The 19,976-nt window shown below is 53.2% G+C and overlaps 1 protein-coding gene across 1 annotated transcript in view; it reads left to right on the top strand.

Moving 5' to 3' along the window:
- The first annotated feature begins 66 nt into the window (after nt 1-66).
- LONP1 (lon peptidase 1, mitochondrial) overlaps nt 67-19,976 on the top strand; it is a 23,308-nt gene continuing 3,398 nt past the window's right edge. The window contains exons 1-16 of the mRNA XM_023764645.1: nt 67-591; nt 4,085-4,173; nt 5,040-5,159; nt 7,315-7,543; nt 9,754-9,815; nt 10,350-10,479; nt 11,196-11,279; nt 11,570-11,790; nt 13,251-13,389; nt 14,139-14,317; nt 16,223-16,310; nt 16,720-16,842; nt 16,924-17,040; nt 18,489-18,629; nt 18,985-19,150; nt 19,793-19,974. Of these exons, the coding sequence (XP_023620413.1) occupies nt 160-591; nt 4,085-4,173; nt 5,040-5,159; nt 7,315-7,543; nt 9,754-9,815; nt 10,350-10,479; nt 11,196-11,279; nt 11,570-11,790; nt 13,251-13,389; nt 14,139-14,317; nt 16,223-16,310; nt 16,720-16,842; nt 16,924-17,040; nt 18,489-18,629; nt 18,985-19,150; nt 19,793-19,974 (2,502 nt within the window). The 5' untranslated portion in view covers nt 67-159. The remainder of the gene's footprint in view (nt 592-4,084; nt 4,174-5,039; nt 5,160-7,314; nt 7,544-9,753; nt 9,816-10,349; nt 10,480-11,195; nt 11,280-11,569; nt 11,791-13,250; nt 13,390-14,138; nt 14,318-16,222; nt 16,311-16,719; nt 16,843-16,923; nt 17,041-18,488; nt 18,630-18,984; nt 19,151-19,792; nt 19,975-19,976) is intronic.

Raw genomic sequence — 19,976 nt, 5'->3', positions numbered from 1 at the left:
GTGGGTGCGTGGAGAGAGCTTGAACCCCGCCCCCTCTTCAGGCCCGGCCCCGCCCCGCCCCGCCCCGTAGGTCCCAGAGCACGCTCCCGACGTCACGTGCACTTCAGTCCAGTGAGCGGAAATGACGCAAGCCCTGTGCGCCACCAGGATGGCCGGGCCATGGCGGCGGGCACAGGATACGTGCGGCTGTGGGGCGCTGCGCGGTGTTGGGCGCTACGGCGGCCACTGCTGGCTGTCGCCGGGGGGCGGGTGCAATCTGCGGCCGGAGCGTGGTTGCACAGAGGCCTGCGGGCCTGCGACACTTCTCCTCCGTGGGCGCTTTGGGGCCGTGGCCCCACGGCTGCCGGCCAGTGGCGGGGGCTTTGGGAGGCGAACAGCCGCGGCGGCGGCAGCGGATTCTCGGGGGGCGAGGATGCCCCCGAGGGCGGCGTGGAGGATGGCGCCGCCGGCGCGGGGGGCAGCGCGGGCGGCGGCGAAGGCCCCGTCATAACGGCGCTGACACCTATGACCATCCCGGACGTGTTCCCGCACCTGCCACTCATCGCCGTCACCCGCAATCCGGTGTTCCCGCGCTTTATCAAGATTATCGAGGTAATGCGGTCTCCTCCGTTGTCCTCCGTTTCCCCACCTCTGCTCGCAGCGAGTTGGGCCGAGGGAAAGTTTAGCACCCTCATTTCTCCAAAGTTTTTCAGACACGAAGTTTATCCAAGGCAGGAGTTGGAATTTTGTCTGCTAATCACTAGCTTGGTGAACTGGAGCCAAATTCCTCCTCTAGGAGCTCTTAAGGCAGTGGTTCTCAACCTGTGGGTCGCGACCCCTTTGGGGGTCGAACGACCCTTTCACAGGGGTCGCCTAAGACCATCGGAAAACACATGTATAATTACATATTGTTTTTGTGATTAATCACTATGCTTTAATTATGTTCAATTTGTAACAATGAAAATACATCCTGCATATCAGATATTTACAATTCATAACAGTAGCAAAATTACAGTCATGAAGTAGCAACGAAAATAATTTTATGGTTGGGGGTCACCACAACATGAGGAACTGTATTAAAGGGTCACGGCATTAGGAAGGTTGAGAACCACTGTCTTAAGGGGAGTTGGACCCAGAGAGCTTAGGACCGTGCACTTAGCGTGTCATCACAGACATCCGGCTCTGAAAAGAACCCGAAAAGCAGTCTTGCGCCAGTTACTTTTCTGCAGGTGTTGGTACATGTTTTCTCACCCCGTCTCCCCAGAGTGGCCTTTCTGGTGATGAGCCTCTCTGGGATCAGGATTAATTCCTTTCTTAAACAAGTATTTCTAGATCATGTGCCAAGTTCAGTTCTAGCTGTTAGGGGTACAGCAGTGAACAAGACAAAATTCCTGCCTTCGGAGCTCATATTTTAGCGAGAAGCAAGAAGCAATGAACAAGATTAGTAAGTAAAGTATGTGCTGGAAGACAATGAATACCACAGGGAGTAAGAGAGCAAGGGACGGAGGAGGAAGGTGGGAGGGGAATCTCCGAGGGGTGCAGCGGAGTGTTCCCAACCCCCTACCATGTCGCCAGCACTGAGGTACAGCAGTGAACAAATCAAACAGTCCCTGTGCCTAAGGAACGGATGTTGTAATGGAAAGAGGCAGGAAACAAGGTCCTTTCAGACTGAGACACCTAAAGGGAGGGTTGGGTGGGGAACCAGGGTGATGTAATAGGGAGAAAACACTGAGTGCAAGGAACTTGCCTTTTTAGAGCAGGAAGGACACAAATACCTCCCTCCCCCACCCCACCCCTTTTTTAATGATGTGGAAACTGGAGTCCATGGAGGAGAAAGGTTATCTTTAACTGTCTAAGCAAGGTCATACAATGAGTCAGCCTCTGTATTCACTCTCCAACTTCGCCCCCTCTGCTAAGTAAATCTCAGGGATGCCTTGGGACGGGACAAAACAGAGGGACAGCAGCCAGCCAGTGAGCAGGGCACAGAAGAGGCCCCTCCACCTCCTGTTTTGCACTGCTGCTGATGTCTGCCTGAGCTGCTCTTCCAGGGCCTGCCTTGATGTTGAGTAGTGGTTATTTGGAGGTCCCAGGGTAGGACCCTGTGGCAGACTCCATCATCCCTAGTTCTGGAACCGGAACCTTGGGCAAGCTGTTGCTCTGGGCCTTCATTTTCTCATCTGTGAAATGGACATGATAGTATCTTCTATGAGTTGTTGTGGGAAATAAATGAGGTCATGTAAAGGATCTAGAATGGTACCTGGTGCTTAGTGTGCCTCAGTAGTAAGCAGCTGCACCTGTTGTCTTTTATGTGGGGCTCTCCTGACATTTCAGAAGCCTGCCTTGGAGAGCTCTTTCCCGTCTTTGACCCACCATCAGCAGTCCTCTCTACCCTACCAGGCCCCTGGGGCCAGGACTGTTCACCAGGTGTGGTCCCCTCAGCCCAGCAAAGGGGCAGGTGCCCAAGCAGAGATAATGATTCTTCTAAGAGATTGTGTCTGTCCACCTAGAGCTAGCCAGGAGGGTTAAATGAGTCGCTGTGGATAGCATGAGACTGGCATGTGGTACTCATATTTTTGTAATGAAAAGGGATCATGCCAAAGAAGGGGAGGTGCCGAGATGCAACAGTCAGCTGTTAGCAGAGGAGAAATGAGGAAAACTTTCGTGGACCCAATTAGTGTTTCTGAACTTGTTAACCAAGCTCCGATTACTTTTGTTTCTGTAGTTGACTGCATGGGGCTAATTTGCCCCAGTAGGTTCTCTTCTTATCAGTGGCTTCAGACTATAGACTAGAGTGGTTCTCAACCTTCTGGCCCTTTAAATACAGTTCCTCATGTTGTGACCCAACCATAAAATTATTTTCGTTGCTACTTCATAACTGTAATGTTGCTACTGTTATGAATCGTAATGTAAATATCTGATATGCAGGATGGTCTTAGGTGACCCCGGTGAAAGGGTCGTTCGACCGCCAAAGGGGTCGCGACCCACAGGTTGAGAACTGCTGGACTAGAGGCTCTTAATTTTTATTGGGTTGATGTACCCTCCTGATGGACCTTTCACCGGGGAAAAATGCATCCATAGTGACAGGAATTCCCAGACCCTAAGTTAAGAGCCGCTGTTAGAGTTAAAACACTGGTTCTCGCCCTAACCGGTTTGGCTCAGTGGATAGAGCGTCGGCCTGCGGACTCAAGGGTCCCAGGTTCGATTCCGGTCAAGGGCATGTACCTTGGTTGTGGGCACATCCCCAGTAGGGGGTGTACAGCAGGCAGCTGATCGATGTTTCTCTCTCATCGATGTTTCTAACTCTCTAGCCCTCTCTCTTCCTCGCTGTAAAAAAATCAATAAAATATATATATTTAAAACACTGGTTCTCAAATTTTGGTGCTTGGACCAGCAGCATCACCTGGGAGCTTGTTTAGAATGCAAACTCTCAGGCCCTCTTTAGATTTCCTGCATCAGAAACTATGTATGCTAAAGATTGAGAGCCATCAAGTTTAGGCAGTCCCGTCTGGGAATTAGCGCAGGCTTGAAAGAAATCATTTGAACCCTAAAAGACATCTGTGCACCACCCCCCATTAACTGTTTCCTAGGAGACATCATTAACCCCCTACCTGTCGCCAAAATGACATCAAGAGAATGTGCTGTGAGCTTGGGGGTTTCAACGATCAATAAATAGGATAAAGATGTGATTGGGAAATACTTTCAGTGAAGATTAGAGGAAGTTAATATCCTGTGGGGTGGGCACATTTGAATTACACACATTTAGTGTAGTTCTGACACTGATGAAATCAGTAACGTTTAGATTTTAGGCTTTACATTTTGCCACTGAAACAGCTCTTGAAGTTGAACCTTAAATCAGTTTCTTAGTTCTGGCCATTTGTCTACTTTGAGTTTTCTTTAGGAAGGGGGAGAACCACCGAGGAATGCAGTGGTTCATATATCTGTCTTTTGTTTGTTTTTGGTCCAGGGGTTCCTGGACTAAGTTGGTTAGTGACCTTGATCAGATTAGCATGTCCCCAGAGAATAATATAGAAATGTTAGAGCTGCTGTCAAAATGTCAGCTAGAAAACCTACCCTGCGTTTCACTTTGGGGTCATTGTCCTGCTAGGTTAAAAATAAGAAGTTGGTTGAGCTGCTAAGAAGGAAAGTCCGTCTTGCCCAGCCATATGCCGGCGTCTTTCTAAAGAGAGATGACACGTAAGTGTAATTTTTCCTTCACTCCTTTGCTGAAGTCGCCCTGGAGTGTAGCTCACCACCAGTTTTGCTCCCTAAAGTAGCCTGGACCTCTGACCCTTGACCTGAAAGAAACCAAGTAGAGCCTACAGGGGACTCAGCTAAGAGCCAAGTGTTCTTTTATAGCAGGGGTCCTCAAACTTTTTAAACAGGGGGCCAGTTCACTGTCCCTCAGCCCGTTGGAGGGCCGGACTATAGTTTTAAAAAAAACTATGAACAAATTCCTATGCACACTGCACATACCTTATTTTGAAGTAAAAAAACAAAACGGGAACAAATACAATATTTGTATTTGCATGTGGCCCGAGGGCCGTAGTTTGAGGACCCCTGCTTTATAGCCTGGACTGAAGGCTTGGCTTGCAGCGCTGGGCTTCATGCCTTGTCAAGATGTGGGGGGGGTATTAACCTCGAGGACCCTTGGTGTTAAAACATGCACACCTACAAGGCCGCTTCAGCACAGAGCGAAGTGGGCAGATATCACCGCTTTGGATATGTCCACCTTGACTCCAGGCAGGAATTAGTTCCACTTCCAAGTTAGAAGTCTAGGGTGTCCTGAGTAGGCTCTGTCCTGGGATTTTGGAATGGAATGAAAATTCCATCCAGGATGCCCCATGGCCAGGAGCTACTCACCTGTGCAGTTGCCACTGGTATTCCTTAGCTGGCAGGTACTTTACTGGGCTCCAGAGCCCCTGTGGGAGCAAGGAGGTCACTGTTGGTTTTCAGTCCAGGCCAGTTGAGTTTTTCGCCTCTCCCTCCTCCAGCCTAGCCTGAGACACTCCATGGGAATTAGAGAGCCTGTGCCGATGTTCCTTTGTGTCTCTCTCCCTCAGTAACGAGTCTGACGTGGTCGAGAGCTTGGACGAGATCTACCACACGGGAACGTTTGTCCAGATCCACGAGATGCAGGACCTTGGGGACAAGCTGCGCATGATTGTCATGGGACACAGGAGGTTCGGGGGTCTGTGGGACACTGGTGGGGAGGGTGGTTCTGAGTACCCACAGGTCCCAGCACTGACTCACCCTTCTCAGTCATCCCTGCGGCCTGATCACTCCAGTGACCACACCAAAGCTGGAGATTGAGGCTAAGACGTCATCTCTGGAACCTCCCTTCTCAGTGTTCCCTTGTTAAAGTGGCAGTATGGGTGGTCCGTGAGACGTCGTTTCTTTAATGCACGTTATTTTAAAAAGCATCACAAAAACAAAGTAGCAAGTTGCCTCATGTCTCATGTCTAGGTGTCCGCTGTTCACAGTTGGACTTGCTTTTCCTCCAAGTGCACGTGTCTGCATCTGCCTGCAGATAATGCTGTATTGTCATTCTTAGCAATTTGCAGTTTTTCACCCAGACACACTTCCTTGTGGTCCAGGGAATTTTTTTTTTTTTAAATATATATTTTATTGATTTTTTACAGAGAGGAAGGGAGAGAGATAGAGAGTTAGAAACATCGATGAGAGAGAAACATCGATCAGCTGCCTCCTGCACACTCCCCACTGGGGATGTGCCCACAACCAAGGTACATGCCCTCGACCGGAATCGAACCTGGGACCTTTCAGTCCGCAGGCCGACGCTCCATCCACTGAGCCAAACCGGTTTCGGCCCAGGGAATTTTTAACTGTCAAAGGACTGCATATGTTTGTAAGTCCAGTTTAAGCCCTTGTAACTATCACGATTAATTTTAAAAATCTGTAAGGTTGAAGCTCTCGATAGAGCAGCGGTTCTCAACCTGTGGGTCGAGACCCCTTTGGCGGTCGGACGACCCTTTCACAGGGGTCGCCTAAGACCATCCTGCATATCAGATATTTACATGACGATTCATAACAGTAGCAACATTACAGTTATGAAGTAGCAACGAAAATAATTTTATGGTTGGGTCACAACATGAGGAACTGTATTTAAAGGGCCAGAAGGTTGAGAACCACTGCGATAGAGGAACTAACCAGCTTTTCACATGTGTTCCAAGGAACATTGGTCCTGTGAGACGCTTCACAAGAGTCCTGTGATCAAATACACATGAGAACATGTCAGAGTACAAGCTGATAACGTGTAGTGAAGATACAGTGAATGTTCTGAAAAGCCCCTCATTGGCGACACTGACAGCATTTATTGAATTCAGCCTTCCATCGTTTTTCTCACCTAGCCTTTTTCTTGTGTCAGCTGGGCAGCACTCCAGATACACTCTGGGGAAAGGGCCTGTGCCGGGCCCTGATTCTGTGAAAGTCCTGGTGGCACTCCCTGCACTGAGCCTCCACACCCCTTCATCTGTTCCTGCTAGTCTGTTTTAGGGAAGAGGCTGTTCCTCTGTGTCCTGGAAGGACTCATGAGCCAGAGGGAAGAGAATAAGATTCAGTCCGAATTAATAAACAGTGGTGCCTGCTAACTGCCCTGCCTTACAGAATGAGGTGCCCTATAGAATGAGCCCTCTCTCCTGAGGCCAGGCCTCCTTTTCTCTGTGCACCTTGCTGACGACAGCTGGGCACCGAGTAGGCATCTGTGGTGGCTGTCAGGCCCTTCTCTGAGGAAGGCACCATTGTTAGTTACCTGTGTGACAGAGGGGAGGCGGAACACGTCATACAACACCTGGATGGAGAGACAGGGTGGGAGCACCCCTTGTGGGAGGACACCAGAGGCATGAAAACAGGTCACAAGCTGAAATCAAATGGTGATGGGTGCTTTAGGGAAGGAGGGAGATGAGGATGGGCAGGGTGACGGGATCTGGCCTTGAGGAGGTGCCCTTGAATCGAGACCTGAACAACACGAAGGAGTGAGCTCCGAGTGAGAGAGGCAGGCAGAGTCCCAGAGATGGGCTCTGCCGAGGTGGCAGCTCGTAATGGTCCCCAGAACTGGTTTCCACTGGCTCATCCATCAGTTTGTGGAGGACAGTGGGGCATTGGTGTGGGAATGGAATGGATGGGTCTGCTGGAGTCTAAGGGCAGAGGGGGATGCTGGTCTTTGGGTTCTGAGAAAGTAGCTCAGTCTTCAGCTCCAGAGTTTGTAGTTACCCTGCCCTGGGCCCAGCAAGACCCTTAGTTATCAGCACTGGGGGCCTCATTAGGGCACGGCCCCTCCCAACCTCAGCGGCTCCATCTCTGCCTCGCTCCCGGCTACAGGATTCACATCAGCAGACAGCTGGAGGTGGAGCCGGAGGAGGCCGAGGCTGAGAAGCAGAAACCCCGCCGGAAGCCAAAGCGGAGCAAGAAGGAGGCGGAAGAGGATCTGGGTGTCAGGCGCCAGATGGAGGTGGTGGTGGAGCCCAACTCAGGCACCCCCAGCGAAGTGCTCATGGTGGAAGTCGAGAATGTTGTCCATGAGGACTTCCAGGTCACAGAGGAAGTGAAGGTGAGTCAGCACTCCTGAGGAAGGGGCTAGCCCAGCCGTGGGCAAACTACGGCCCGCGGGCCGGATCCGGCCCGCTTGAAATGAATAAAACTAAAAAAAAAAAAAGACCGTACCCTTTTATGTAATGATGTTTACTTTGAATTTATATTAGTTCACACAAACACTCCATCCATGCTTTTGTTCCGGCCCTCCGGTCCAGTTTAAGAACCCATTGTGGCCCTCGAGTCAAAAAGTTTGCCCACCCCTGGGCTAGCCTGTTGCAGCACTCATTGTTTGAGAGTGCAAAGCACACTTTTCCTCAAAAAAGTCCTTGGGAGAAACTGGGATGAGAAAAGTGAAGGAAATCCACTGGGGTCCTTAGCTGCTCTCGAAGGAGGCAGGGTTTGAACCCAGGTCCAGCCACAGCCTGCGATCTCCGGGCAGGTGCCTCCAGCCTTCCCCCCAAGCCTGGTGCATCGGGGCGGGGAAGCAGGGCACATTCCTCGGGAACTTGGGCTCTGAGACGGGAAAGAAACAGCCTTCCTGGTGAGCCAACTTTCAAGGTGGTGGTGGGAGTGTCCTTCCACCTGTTCTTCTAGTGCAACTTCTAGACAGGGTGACTGCTGGGTAGGAATATAGTGAATAGCTTTGGTCTGATTCTGAGGCACTGTGGTTTTTTCCTTTCTTTTTTTAAAATTTATTTTTAGAGAGCGAGAGAAATATTGATTTGTTATTACATTTAATTTGTGTATTCACTGAGGATCGAACCTGCAACCTTGGCATATAGGGACCATGCTCTAACCAACTGAGCTGCCCAACCAGGACACCAAGGCACTATGTCGAGAAGGATTCTGGGGCAGCTTCTGAGCTCCGAGGGAAGGAGTGCTGTGATTGGTTGGTGATGTCAGCTGTGGGTGCTGGAAGGGGCTTGGCTGCATTTGCCACTGGCCTGTACCAGCAGTCCAGGGCCACCCGGGCCCTTGAGAGCAGAGCTGTTTGGGAGAACCTTCCATGGTGGAAATATTCTGCAATTCGGCACCATTACCTGTGGCTATTAAGCACTCTACCTATGGCTGGTGTGACTGAGCAAGAGAACGCCCATTTTATTTAAGTGAATAGCTACCAGTGGCTGCCGAACTGAGGTGTGGGTTTGTATGTCATAAACAGCACAGCTTCAGAGTTTCCTATGAGGATTGTGTAGTGGGGGAAAGGCAAAGACATAGATGGTGTTATGAAAAGAATCAAGGACCAGGCTGGGGGTCTGGTGCTGAGAGCCCTTGTCTTGGGAAACAGGCTGGGCTGGAAAGGGGCTGCCCCTTCACCCGTCATGCAAGGCACATTCGTGGGAAACGGTGCTAAACCATTTGTAGATGACCTGTATGTAGCAGAGCAGCTCCCCCACTGTGATTTATTGAAAGTCAGCCCTCAACACAAGGGCTTGAATAAAAAAGAAAAAAGAATCGAGGACCTTGGAGAGACAGCGCACTCATCCTTGTTCACGCAAGGGCGATGGACCTTCAGTGGCTTCCTTCTATAAAGATCAACTCAGGCAATTCAGGGACAAATCCAATAACTAGATACTATGAGATTACACTAGAAAACCCCAGCCGTTGTGGCTGCTTGCTTCATGCCCACTGGTGCCCTCATTGGAGTACAATATGCTGCAAACCGGGCCTTCTGGAAACAAATGAGGTGTGGGTATGTATGTTGTAAACTGCCTGGTGGTCCTTCCAGAACAAGACCAGCTTCACTGTGGCAGGGAACAAAGGCAAGAAGGAACGCAGTACCCATGGGTCCACAGCCTAGGGCCCCACCTCTAAAGGGACCTGTGGCCAGGTTCCAGGAGGAACAGGCTGAGAGCCCTAGTGACTCAGGCAGATCCCAGACAAAGAAGTCACAGCCTGCGTGTTTTGTGGCCAAGGTTGAGGAGTGTCAGTTGTGAGTGATAAAAGAGTAAAGAAAACCCCGCTCCCTCTGTAAGAAATCCTCTCTCCCCCCAACCCCAAAACGCCTCGTTCTAAGATTAGAATGGTGTAAGGAGATGGAGTTGGTTTTAGTATTTGCTCAGTTGGTTCGGTGTCCCCGTGACTGGTGAATTCTGGCTCTGCTCCTGGGTCTCTAAGGCCATCCTTGGCCAGGACCAGGTGGGAGGGGCTCCCTAGGGCCACAGTGCCCCTCTGCCCCACTGGCCCCAGGACCCCGTGATCCATGCTAGTCTTCTCACTTTCCAGGCCCTGACAGCTGAGATCGTGAAGACCATCCGGGACATCATTGCCTTGAACCCACTCTACAGGTTGGTGTCCTGCACCCTCCCCAACCGGAATGTGTGGGTAGCCCTTCCTGAGGCCAGGCTGGGCTCTCTCTGTGGCACCTGGGTTGGCAGAAATTTTTCTCAAGAGTGTCCTGGTTGAAAACCTTTTGGGGGCAGGAATTTGACACCCAGGCCCAGTCCTGTGCAGGTGGAGCCTCTTCCCTTCTAACAGGGACATCCTGGGGTGGGATGGCTGACCTGGCCCAGGTTCTTTGCCGTCTTCCTGCTAACAAGGATCTGGATTTGGCTGGAAGCCTTTGTTGTCATTAGCTGTAGTGAAGGGGGATCTTATGAGGTTACCACGTGGCTGCCATAGGGGGCTTCTATCTGGGCTGGAGGTGTTACACTCATGATTCTAGGACAAGGAGGCCCTACTGGTCCTGAAGCTGGGGAGGCCCATATGCAATGCTGGCTCTCAGTGCTGCTAGGGACCATGAGACAGGGCCAGCAGGAGTGAAGTCCCAGCTGCTGTCATGGTCCTCGTGCCCCATGACAGCATCCCTCTGTCCCTTCCAGAGAGTCTGTGCTGCAGATGATGCAGGCGGGCCAGAGGGTGGTGGACAACCCCATCTACCTGAGCGACATGGGTGCTGCACTGACTGGAGCAGAGTCCCACGAGCTGCAGGATGTCCTGGAGGAGACCAATGTGAGTTGTCCGCACATGCACTGTGCCGGGCCTATTCCGCGTGCCGGGCCGCTTCCCAGGCTGGCTGGTGTCCTCAGCTCCCTTTTTGAGATGATTTCACATCAGCACATGTCCTTCATTCACATCCAGCGCCCTCATTCTTTTTAACTGCTGCATAGTATTCCATCAGGTGGTGTCCGTGATTTAGTGGTGGCATATTTGAGTTGTCACCAGTCTTTTGCTGTTACAAACAACACCTGTACAAACATCCTGATCCACACAGCTTGAGTACCTGATGGAGTTTTATCTGTAGAAGGTGTTTCCAGAACCTGGCTTGTTGGAACAGGGGTGCATGCCTCTTTTTGTTAAAGTGTGGCTAGTGGTCTGTTACAGTTTAGGCCAGTGATGGCGAACCTATGACACGCGTGTCAGAGGTGACACACGAACTCATTTTTTGGTTGATTTTTCTTTGTTAAATGGCATTTAAATATATAAAATAAATATCAAAAATATAAATCTTTGTTTTACTATGGTTGCAAATATCAAAAAATTTCTATATGTGACACAGCACCAGAGTTAAGTTAGGATTTTTCAAAATGCTGACACGCCGAGCTCAAAAGGTTCGCCATCACTGGTTTAGGCTCTCTCTAGCAACAGCTTGCTGAGTGCCCCGACCCCTTCCCCCCATCCCTGCAGTGATGGACAACCATTCTGATTGATGTCTCCTTTTTTGGCAGATTCCCAAGCGGCTGTATAAGGCCCTGTCCCTCCTCAAGAAGGAGTTTGAGTTGAGCAAGCTGCAGCAGCGCCTGGGGCGGGAGGTAAGTGGGGTGGGGACAGCCCCAAGCTGAGAAGGCTTCTGTGCTCCGAGGGCTGCGTGCACTTGGGCTGTGAAGCTCATTAGGTTAAAAATTACAACTGATCCTAGTGGCTGAACCCAGAGAAAGAGGTCTCCATCTGACCATCCCCCTTTGAGGGGGAGGAGCTCTCTGCGTTCAGAGTCCTGGGGAAAATGTGCGAAATGGGAACCAGATTGGGAAAGGTTGCAAAGCTTTTTTCCAAGACTGGACTGTGTATTCTCGGGTCTGAGGGCAACTTCTTGGCCCTGCAGGTGGAGGAGAAAATCAAGCAGACACATCGAAAGTACCTCCTGCAAGAGCAGCTGAAGATCATCAAGAAGGAACTAGGCCTGGAGAAGGAGGACAAGGACGCCATTGAGGAGAAGTTCCGCGAGCGGCTGAAGGAGCTCGTGGTCCCCAAGCACGTCATGGACGTTGTGGATGAGGAGCTGAGCAAGCTGGGCCTGCTAGACAACCACTCCTCAGAGTTCAAGTGAGTGCCTGGGGGCAGCGGTGCTGGCTCCTCTGTCACATCTGGCTCTCAGAAAAGCCTGTGACCTGGCAGGTCTGGCATGTTGACCCAGAAAGCCACCGGCACCGGCACAAGCACTTGTCTTAAACAGCCCGTGACATGCATCAGTCCTCTCAAACCATCCTGTGCGGAACCTGCCTTTGTCACCCCCATTTCTCAGATAAAGAAATCAGGGTTCAGGAAAGTCAAGTCAGTGACCAGGGCCTCTAAGCTGGTAGTCGGGAACAGTGATTTGAACCCAAGGACATATGGCTTTAAGCTAGTGCTTCCAGCCAGAGCCAGGAGTCCCTGAACCGTCACCCCGTGGCCACCCTCTTCCCTTGGCTTCTGTCCTCTGGCCTCCCTCTTGCTGCTTTGAGAGTCAGCCAGGAAGTAAGCGTATTTTATTGGGAACTCAGCCTTGACCAGCGGTCCTTGTCCCTCCCACACTGGCTGTGAGTCAGGATGGCTGCCCAGGGTTTGGGCAGAGAGGCTCAGGGCCTGTGGTGTCAGATCCCAGGGACTGGGCGTTGCTCCTGGGCAGTTTGTGGACTGGCAGGTCCTGGAATGGCCCTTCTGAAGGGAGGACCCAAGCACCAGGCCCCTCCCTGGCTCAAGATGTCTGGGGAGGGCAACATTCTTTCTACAGGACCCTGGGAGATGCTGATGCCTCCATTCTAGAGGTGCCCCAGCTTTTCTTCCTCGGGCAGCTAATGAGCTTTCATGCTGCTGTCACAAGTGTTTAGAAACTAGAGCAGCGGTTCTCAACCTGTGGGTCGTGACCCCTTTGGGGGTCAAACAACCCTTTCACAGGGGTCGCCTAAGACCATTGGAAAACACATATAATTACATATTGTTTTTGTGATTAACCACTATACTTTAATTATGTTCAATTTGTAACAATGAAATTGGGGGTCACCACAACATGAGGAACTGTATTAAAGGGTCGCGGCATTAGGAAGGTTGAGAACCACTGAACTAGAGCCTTAAAACATGAACCAATCATACAGTCTCTTATTAGGACCCTAGTGAGGGGCCCTTCTAGGCCCCTGTCCCTGATACACAACTCCCAGGCAGGGTTACTCTCTTGGTAATGCTGACCTGCCACCTCCCAGGCTTCGGTCTCGTCACTTGCCCTGGGTTAGGTTGTCCCCTCCATTCTAACCACTGTCGCTTCCATGGTGTTAGACCCTGAGCAGTCCCCATGCTCGCTGTGTCTCTGGTCTGGGAAACGGGCCTGGCACTTGTGGCGGGAACCAGGATACTTCCCAGTTGTGGCCCTCACTGAGATAGCTTTCCATAGTGCTGCCAGCCTGCCAGCCAAGTGTACTTGGTGTAGTTCACGCTTTGGGCTCAGTGGGTACCAGCCACATGGATTTGCAACAGCAGGGGCCAGGTGTCTCTCGGGGACCCACTCACCACTCTGGTCTGTCCTGTGGCAGCGTCACCCGCAACTATCTGGACTGGCTGACGTCCATCCCATGGGGCAAGTACAGCGACGAGAACCTGGATCTGGCCCGGGCCCAGGCAGTGCTGGAGGAGGACCACTATGGGATGGAGGACGTCAAGAAGCGCATCCTGGTGAGGCCGCCTGTACCCTCTTCTGTGGGCCCCGGGGTCCTGGGCACAGGCCAGCCTGAGCCCACATCCAGGCACTTGGTCGTTGCACCTAGGGCAGATGCTGAACGGCGTGGTCTGTAATGGTCTGGATTTGCATATGGGTCTGGATGCCTCAGGGGCTGGGGCCCAGGATCCCCTCCCTGCTGTTGGGGAGACCCAGAGGAGCCCCCTGGTGAATGTGGGGGTCTGGAGGTACGGAGGGGTTCAGGAAGGCAAGGGGTAGAGGGCCCTGGCCAGAGGTGTTGCATTGGCTCAGAAATGTCAGGGGCTGCCAGAGCCAGCCTGCCCTGCTCCAGGGACTCAAAGATTTACAAGGGGAAGAAAACAGGCCTGGCTGAGGGCATTGGGGCGTGGGCAGACCAGGAGAAAGGAGGAGGCCATTGTGATCCACAATATAGAAGGAAAGAGCCTGTTAAGTGGGGGAGCTGCCTAATGGGCCTGTACTGTAGTCATCCATAGTTGATTGTCAGTCACACGTTCTCCTGGCATCTACTTGTCCCATTGGTGCCTCAGGCTGTCCCACCCTGTGGCAGATGACACCTGCAGTCAGGTTGGCTCCTCCAGGACAGGCCTTGTCCCTTCTCACCCCCCAGAAACCTAGAAAGTACCAGAAGGTGGCCAGACTCAAGTCAGGCACAGCCCTTACTCTGCACAAAGGCAATGAGCAGCGAGTGATTGATTGTCTCATGGGAGCCCACCTCTGCCCATAGGAATTCATTGCCGTCAGCCAGCTCCGAGGCTCGACCCAGGGCAAGATCCTCTGCTTCTACGGCCCCCCTGGTGTGGGCAAAACCAGCATCGCCCGTTCCATCGCTCGAGCCCTGAACCGAGAGTACTTCCGCTTCAGTGTCGGTGGCATGACGGATGTGGCCGAGATTAAGGGGCACAGGTAGGCCCAGCCTCCTGGATCTGCTCCTGCCTTTGTTAAAGTGATTGGGGTGGCAAAGTAGTAAACTCCACTCACACTGGAGTTAGTAACTGAAAAGTGGAGGCATCTGGGCCCGGCTGAATCCAGGTGCTCAAATATTGGATCCAAATCTTGACCTCTTAGGGAGGGCTTTGTCAGCATTTCCAGCTTAGTTCCCACCAGCAACTCCCCCAGCAGCCCCACCAGAGTTCCAGGGCTGGCGCTTGCCATTCTGCCTGGGCTGTCTGACTAGTGACTGAACTAGAGTGAGGGGCAAGGTGGTCTCCCCAGTGAGAATGGGCCAGCCCACACCTGTGAGGCCTGAGCACCTGTCTTGATTCTTTCCTCTCTCATCAGACCCCGAGCAGGGGCTGGTATCTTCTGTGTCCCGGGTCTTAACCATTTGTACACCATAAGCGTCTATAGACGCAAGTGGGGAACCTTTTTTAATTAAATTCAAAATATCGTGGCAGTTAACTGGTTACAGCTACCTGGCCCTGTGCCTGGCACCGTTCGGGGAGCAGTCAGGATATTTCGTTCTTCTGGAGCTTCCCGCCATGCTGGCCTCCACAGAGGTTGGTTCTTGGAAAAGTGTAAACTGCTTGAGACACAAGTGTAGCAGATACACTAGTATTTGTTCTCAGGTTGCCAGTGTTCAAAGGTGGGGTGGGGAGGCCGGATGGGGAGAAGGTAGCGCTGTCATAGGCTACTCTTGGTGCTTCTCCCTAATGACTAATAGATGCGTGATCTCTATGGACCACCCACAGGTTTTCCTGTTCTCCCTTGTACCTGGCCACATGACCTTCTACCTGCCCCCAAGCCCTGGCAAACTAGTGTTTAAGGATGATTTGAGTCCATGTTACAAGTTCCTTTTTGTTGTCTCTGAAAACATGGATACTTTTGGCCGCCCACTGGGCAGGGTGAGTTGGGTGTGACCTCCACCCCTCACTGACTCGAACCCGCAGGGAGGTGGGCAGTCTCTCGGTTTCCTGGCACAGAGCCTGGTGTGAGCTCCAGGAGGGGTCAAGAAGGGACAGGGCCCACACAGCATTGGAGGCCACCAGGCTGGGATGGTGCATATTCCTGGGAGACCTACTCTGAGGGTGGAGGGGTGCAGGGAGCTGACCTGGGAGGCTGGGGAGGTTCTTGCCTCAGTACTGACCTCTGAGCTGGTTGAGCAGGAGGCTGAAAGTTGGGGGTGGGCCTGAGGGAAGGCAGAGGGGACCCTGGTACCCCCTGTGCCCTAGTTGGAGATGCCTAGGAGCTGCGGCAAGGACCACTCCCCAGGGTGAGAAGAGGCTTTGGCTGAGTTTCTGCACAAGTGCAGGCGGTCTGACGTTGGGAGGTCATTGGGGAGAGGTGCCCAGAAGGATGGGCAGGTGGGCGCTCTTTGCTGATGCTAGTCTGGGATTCCAAACAAGGACAAGGAACTGACGGACTGCTGTTGTCATACTGAAATCTGCCAAGCTCCCCTCGGCCCACATGGCCCACCCGTCGTCCCCTTGCTGCCCTCACCTTCTTCCTCTCTCAACTCTCACTCTGTTCCTGCCCCAGGTGTTGGGGATGTTCCCGGTGTCGGTTTCTGGCTCCTCCCAGCCTTTCTTGTTCTGTTGGGTTTCACTGGATATGAGGTGCTGACTAAGGGGATGGGTCTGAGGGAGACCTGGCTGTGAATCTGTCCCCTGCCCTGAATCTGAGCTGGGAAAGGAGGTCGGGGTGACTGAGTGCTCTGCAGATTGGCCTGGCCAGAAGCAGCCAGCATTTCCCCCCAGAGGGCACGTGGCACACTGAGGTCCTGGATCTCCAAGGGAGCTGGGCCTGCGAGTGCGCACGTGGCCCCCAGTGGATGAGGCAGGCACTGACCGCCCAGCGTGCCCTCTTCCCCAGGCGGACATACGTGGGCGCCATGCCGGGAAAGATCATACAGTGCCTGAAGAAGACCAAGACGGAGAACCCCCTGATCCTGATAGACGAGGTGTGTGTGGGCCCTGGAGGGCTGAGCTGTGGCTGCGCTTCCCTGAGGTTCAACCCTGTCTCCAGGGCCCTCCTAACCCAGAGCTCCGGGCAGCCCTGACCAGGCAGTCTGTGTTCACAATGAAACCCATGGCCTGGTGGCTTCGATGGTCCCTGAGTCACTGTGGGCGGCCTCACTGCAGCAAGGCCCTCTCATGACACTGGCCCCTCTCCTGCCCCAGAGGACCCCATGTCTGCCACAGTCACGCTGTGAGGCCAACTCTCTTGTCCTTTCTCAGGGCTTCCCCAGTTCTGGTCCCTGGTGTAGGTGGGGTCTGGGCCCACTTGGTTCCCCTGCCTCAGTGTCTGGTGAGCAGGTGCAAGGGGCAGGACAAGGTGCCAACACCAACTGCCCTCTGATGCCCTTCCAGGTGGATAAGATTGGCCGGGGTTACCAGGGGGACCCCTCGTCAGCATTGCTCGAGTTGCTGGATCCTGAGCAGAATGCCAACTTCTTGGACCACTACCTGGACGTGCCCGTGGACTTATCTAAGGTGTGTGTCCTGCCTGGGGCCTGACCCTGGCAGGGAGAGGTAGGGTGGCCAGTTCTCCAGCACCTCACACTGGCTCCCTAGGTGCTGTTCATCTGCACGGCCAACGTCATTGAGACCATCCCAGAGCCACTGAGGGACCGGATGGAGATGATCAACGTGTCGGGCTATGTGGCCCAGGAGAAGCTTGCCATTGCAGAGGTGAGGCCAGGTATCCCATCTGTCAAGCCCTGGGGAGGGGTGCCCCACTGTGCTCAGGCTTGAGCATCTGAGTGCACACTAAGTACTGGGCACTTAGAGTTGGGGGTTCAGTCCACAGTGCCCCTGCTCTCAGAGCTCCCATTCCCGTTCTAGTCAACTATCAAACCTGAGGGGGAGGGAGACAGGATACTGATCCCCGTGTCATGTACGTAGTATGAGGTCTAACCAAAAGAAACATGGCGTGTTGTAAACTGTAATGTCACACCTCTGACACCAGGTGTGGGGTGTTTGCCCCCACCAGCCAGTTTTCTGGCTGGGTGTCCTGCATTTCAGTGACACTACCAGGGTTAGCGGCAGAACGTACAGGTTCCGGACTCATCCCACAGAACTGCCCCAACTTCAGGAGCCACTCACAAGTCCCGGCCTCTCCTCTGACCAACCAGCTGTAAGCTGGGTTCTTACAACCAACCTCTTCTTCGGGTTTGATAGTTGACTAGAACAGCTTACAGAACTCAGGAAAAGAGTTTAGTTTACTCGTTTATTATATAGGATGTACCTTGGGAACAGCCCAAAAAGAGTGACACAGGATGAGGCATAGGGAAGGGCTGCAGTGTTTACTATTTGGAAAGGGTTTCTCCCCTCCATGCCTTTGCAGCCCGGAGACGGGCACTGGGCCCCAGGGGGAGGGAAGGGATAAGGACTCGGGTGGCAGGGGTGCTGGGACTCCCTGCCATATCTGCCCTCCATCCATAGGACTCAAAACGGGTGAAGGATGGGCTGATTCAGGGTCTGGGTGGGGGCTTCCTTCAAACCCCTGAAGGGATATGACAGGAGGGACACAAGGACTTCTGGGAGCTCCAGGGCCAACTGCAGTGTCAGTTGGCTCTGTCCCCTACCTAGTGCTCAGGGCTGTCTGTCCAGAGACTGCTGTACAGCAGGAGTTGTGCTGGGCTGTGGGTGACCATGGAGTCTCTGTCTGCTCCGGGCAGCAGCTACAAAACCTTGTCCGTATGTGGGGTGAGCCCAGGAATCAGGGAGGCCTTCCTGAAGGAAGTGACATCTAAGATGCCATCTGGAGAGAGGATAGCAATTGGATCTGGGCAGAGGATGTAGTAGGAGCAGGGGTGGTTGGCTGGGGGTCTGTAGGTTGTGGACCCCACTGTTCAGGGTCCTGGCACCCACTGAGCTCAGCCCAGATACTGTTACCATCCCTCCAAGCCTTATTGGCTACTTTCACCATCAGTGCCACCCTTTAGCCTGCCCTGACAGCCTGTGTTCATTGGACGACCCCAGCTTCCTCAGGGACCAGAGTTCCATGAAGGCAGGGACCACCTCAGCCCTGTCTTTACCAGCCAGGGATCTGTAGCTGGGTGCTGGGACCTGGATCCTGAGACCTGGGGATGGGGAAGGTCCCAGGAGGATCCTGACAGAGCTCCCCTCTCTGCCAGCGGTACCTGGTGCCTCAAGCCCGTGCCCTGTGCGGCCTGGATGAAAGCAAGGCCAAGCTGTCATCGGACGTGCTGACTGTCCTTATTAAGCAGTACTGCCGGGAGAGCGGAGTGCGCAACCTGCAGAAGCAGGTGGAGAAGGTGAGCCTAGAGGGTGTGATGTGACCGAAGGGAGCCAGACACAGGGCAGATGCTGTCTGACCCCACTTCTGTGAGGTCCCCAGCAGTCAGACTCACAGACATAAAAGAATGGTGGGTGCCAGGGGCTGGGGAGTTTTTGTTTGGGAAGCTGAGAACGTTCTGGAGATGGACGGTGGGGGTGGTTGCACAGCAGTGTGAAATGTACTTAATGCCACTGAGTTGCACTCTTAGAAATGGCTACAGTGGTACATTTTTTATGTGATGTGCATTTTACACAATTTAAAAATTAAAGCAAAAGGAGATGGATGTGGTGAGTGGGGACCGGCTGCCCATCATCCTGCCTCACCTGCCCCAGGTCTTAAGGAAGTCCGCCTACAAGATTGTCAGTGGTCAGGCTGAGTTGGTGGAGGTGACACCTGAGAACCTGCAGGACTTTGTGGGGAAGCCGGTGTTCACTGTGGAACGCATGTATGAAGTGACGCCACCTGGCGTGGTCATGGGGCTGGCCTGGACCGCCATGGGTGAGTGCTGCACGTCCTTCCGTTTGTCCTCTGGGACAAGTTTGTACTTTGTTGCTCTGAACCGCCCTCTGGCTGGCTGGTGGCGCACAATGAGACCAAGGGAATTGGGGCTGTTGGAGAGGTGGCCACAAGGTGGCAGGTGTACTCCATGAGCTTTATTTAGGCGATGCTTTGACAGGCTTGCATGTGGGACAGTCCTTCACAGCATGAGACCCTGGGACACCACCCAGCAGGGGGAGGGGTGAGAGGGAACTTCTGTGTCTAGGTGACATTGCTCCACTTGGGCTTCAGGGTCTTTTAGAGCCCAGGGGTTGCTCTGGCAGGGGTTGGGTGCAGTTTTTGGGGGTTTGTAAAGGAAGCAGGCTCTGGTTGACAAAAAGTTTGCTTATTTGGGTGATATTTAAAGCTCTTATGTAAGAATTTGTGCCTGGTGTTGGCAGCCTGTGTGAAGGTACACAGGGTAGGGCCAGTGCACAGTGGTTCCCTTAGGTGGCATGGGCGCTGACACGAGACAGAGGAGGTGCTAGGCTGAGGAGAGGTGGGTGAGGAAGTGTTGCAGACGGTGGCCCAGCATTGAGGGGGAGTGGCTACCCTGGGAATCTATCTCAGAGCTCACAGCCCCTACACACTGGTGTCTTCCAGGAGGCTCCACGCTGTTTGTCGAGACATCCCCAAGGCGGCCTCAGGAGAAGAACAGCAAGGACAAGGACGGGAGCCTGGAGGTGACAGGCCAGCTGGGGGAGGTGATGAAGGAGAGTGCCCGCATCGCCTACACTTTTGCCAGGGCCTTCCTGATGCGGCATGACCCCACCAATGAGTACCTGGT

The sequence above is a fragment of the Myotis lucifugus genome, unplaced genomic scaffold (genome assembly GCF_000147115.1).
Source record: "Myotis lucifugus unplaced genomic scaffold, Myoluc2.0 scaffold_341, whole genome shotgun sequence".
NCBI classification, from domain to species: Eukaryota; Metazoa; Chordata; class Mammalia; order Chiroptera; family Vespertilionidae; genus Myotis; species Myotis lucifugus.
The sequence above is the reverse complement of the archived record's forward strand: the minus strand, read 5'-3'. Positions and strand labels throughout refer to the sequence as shown.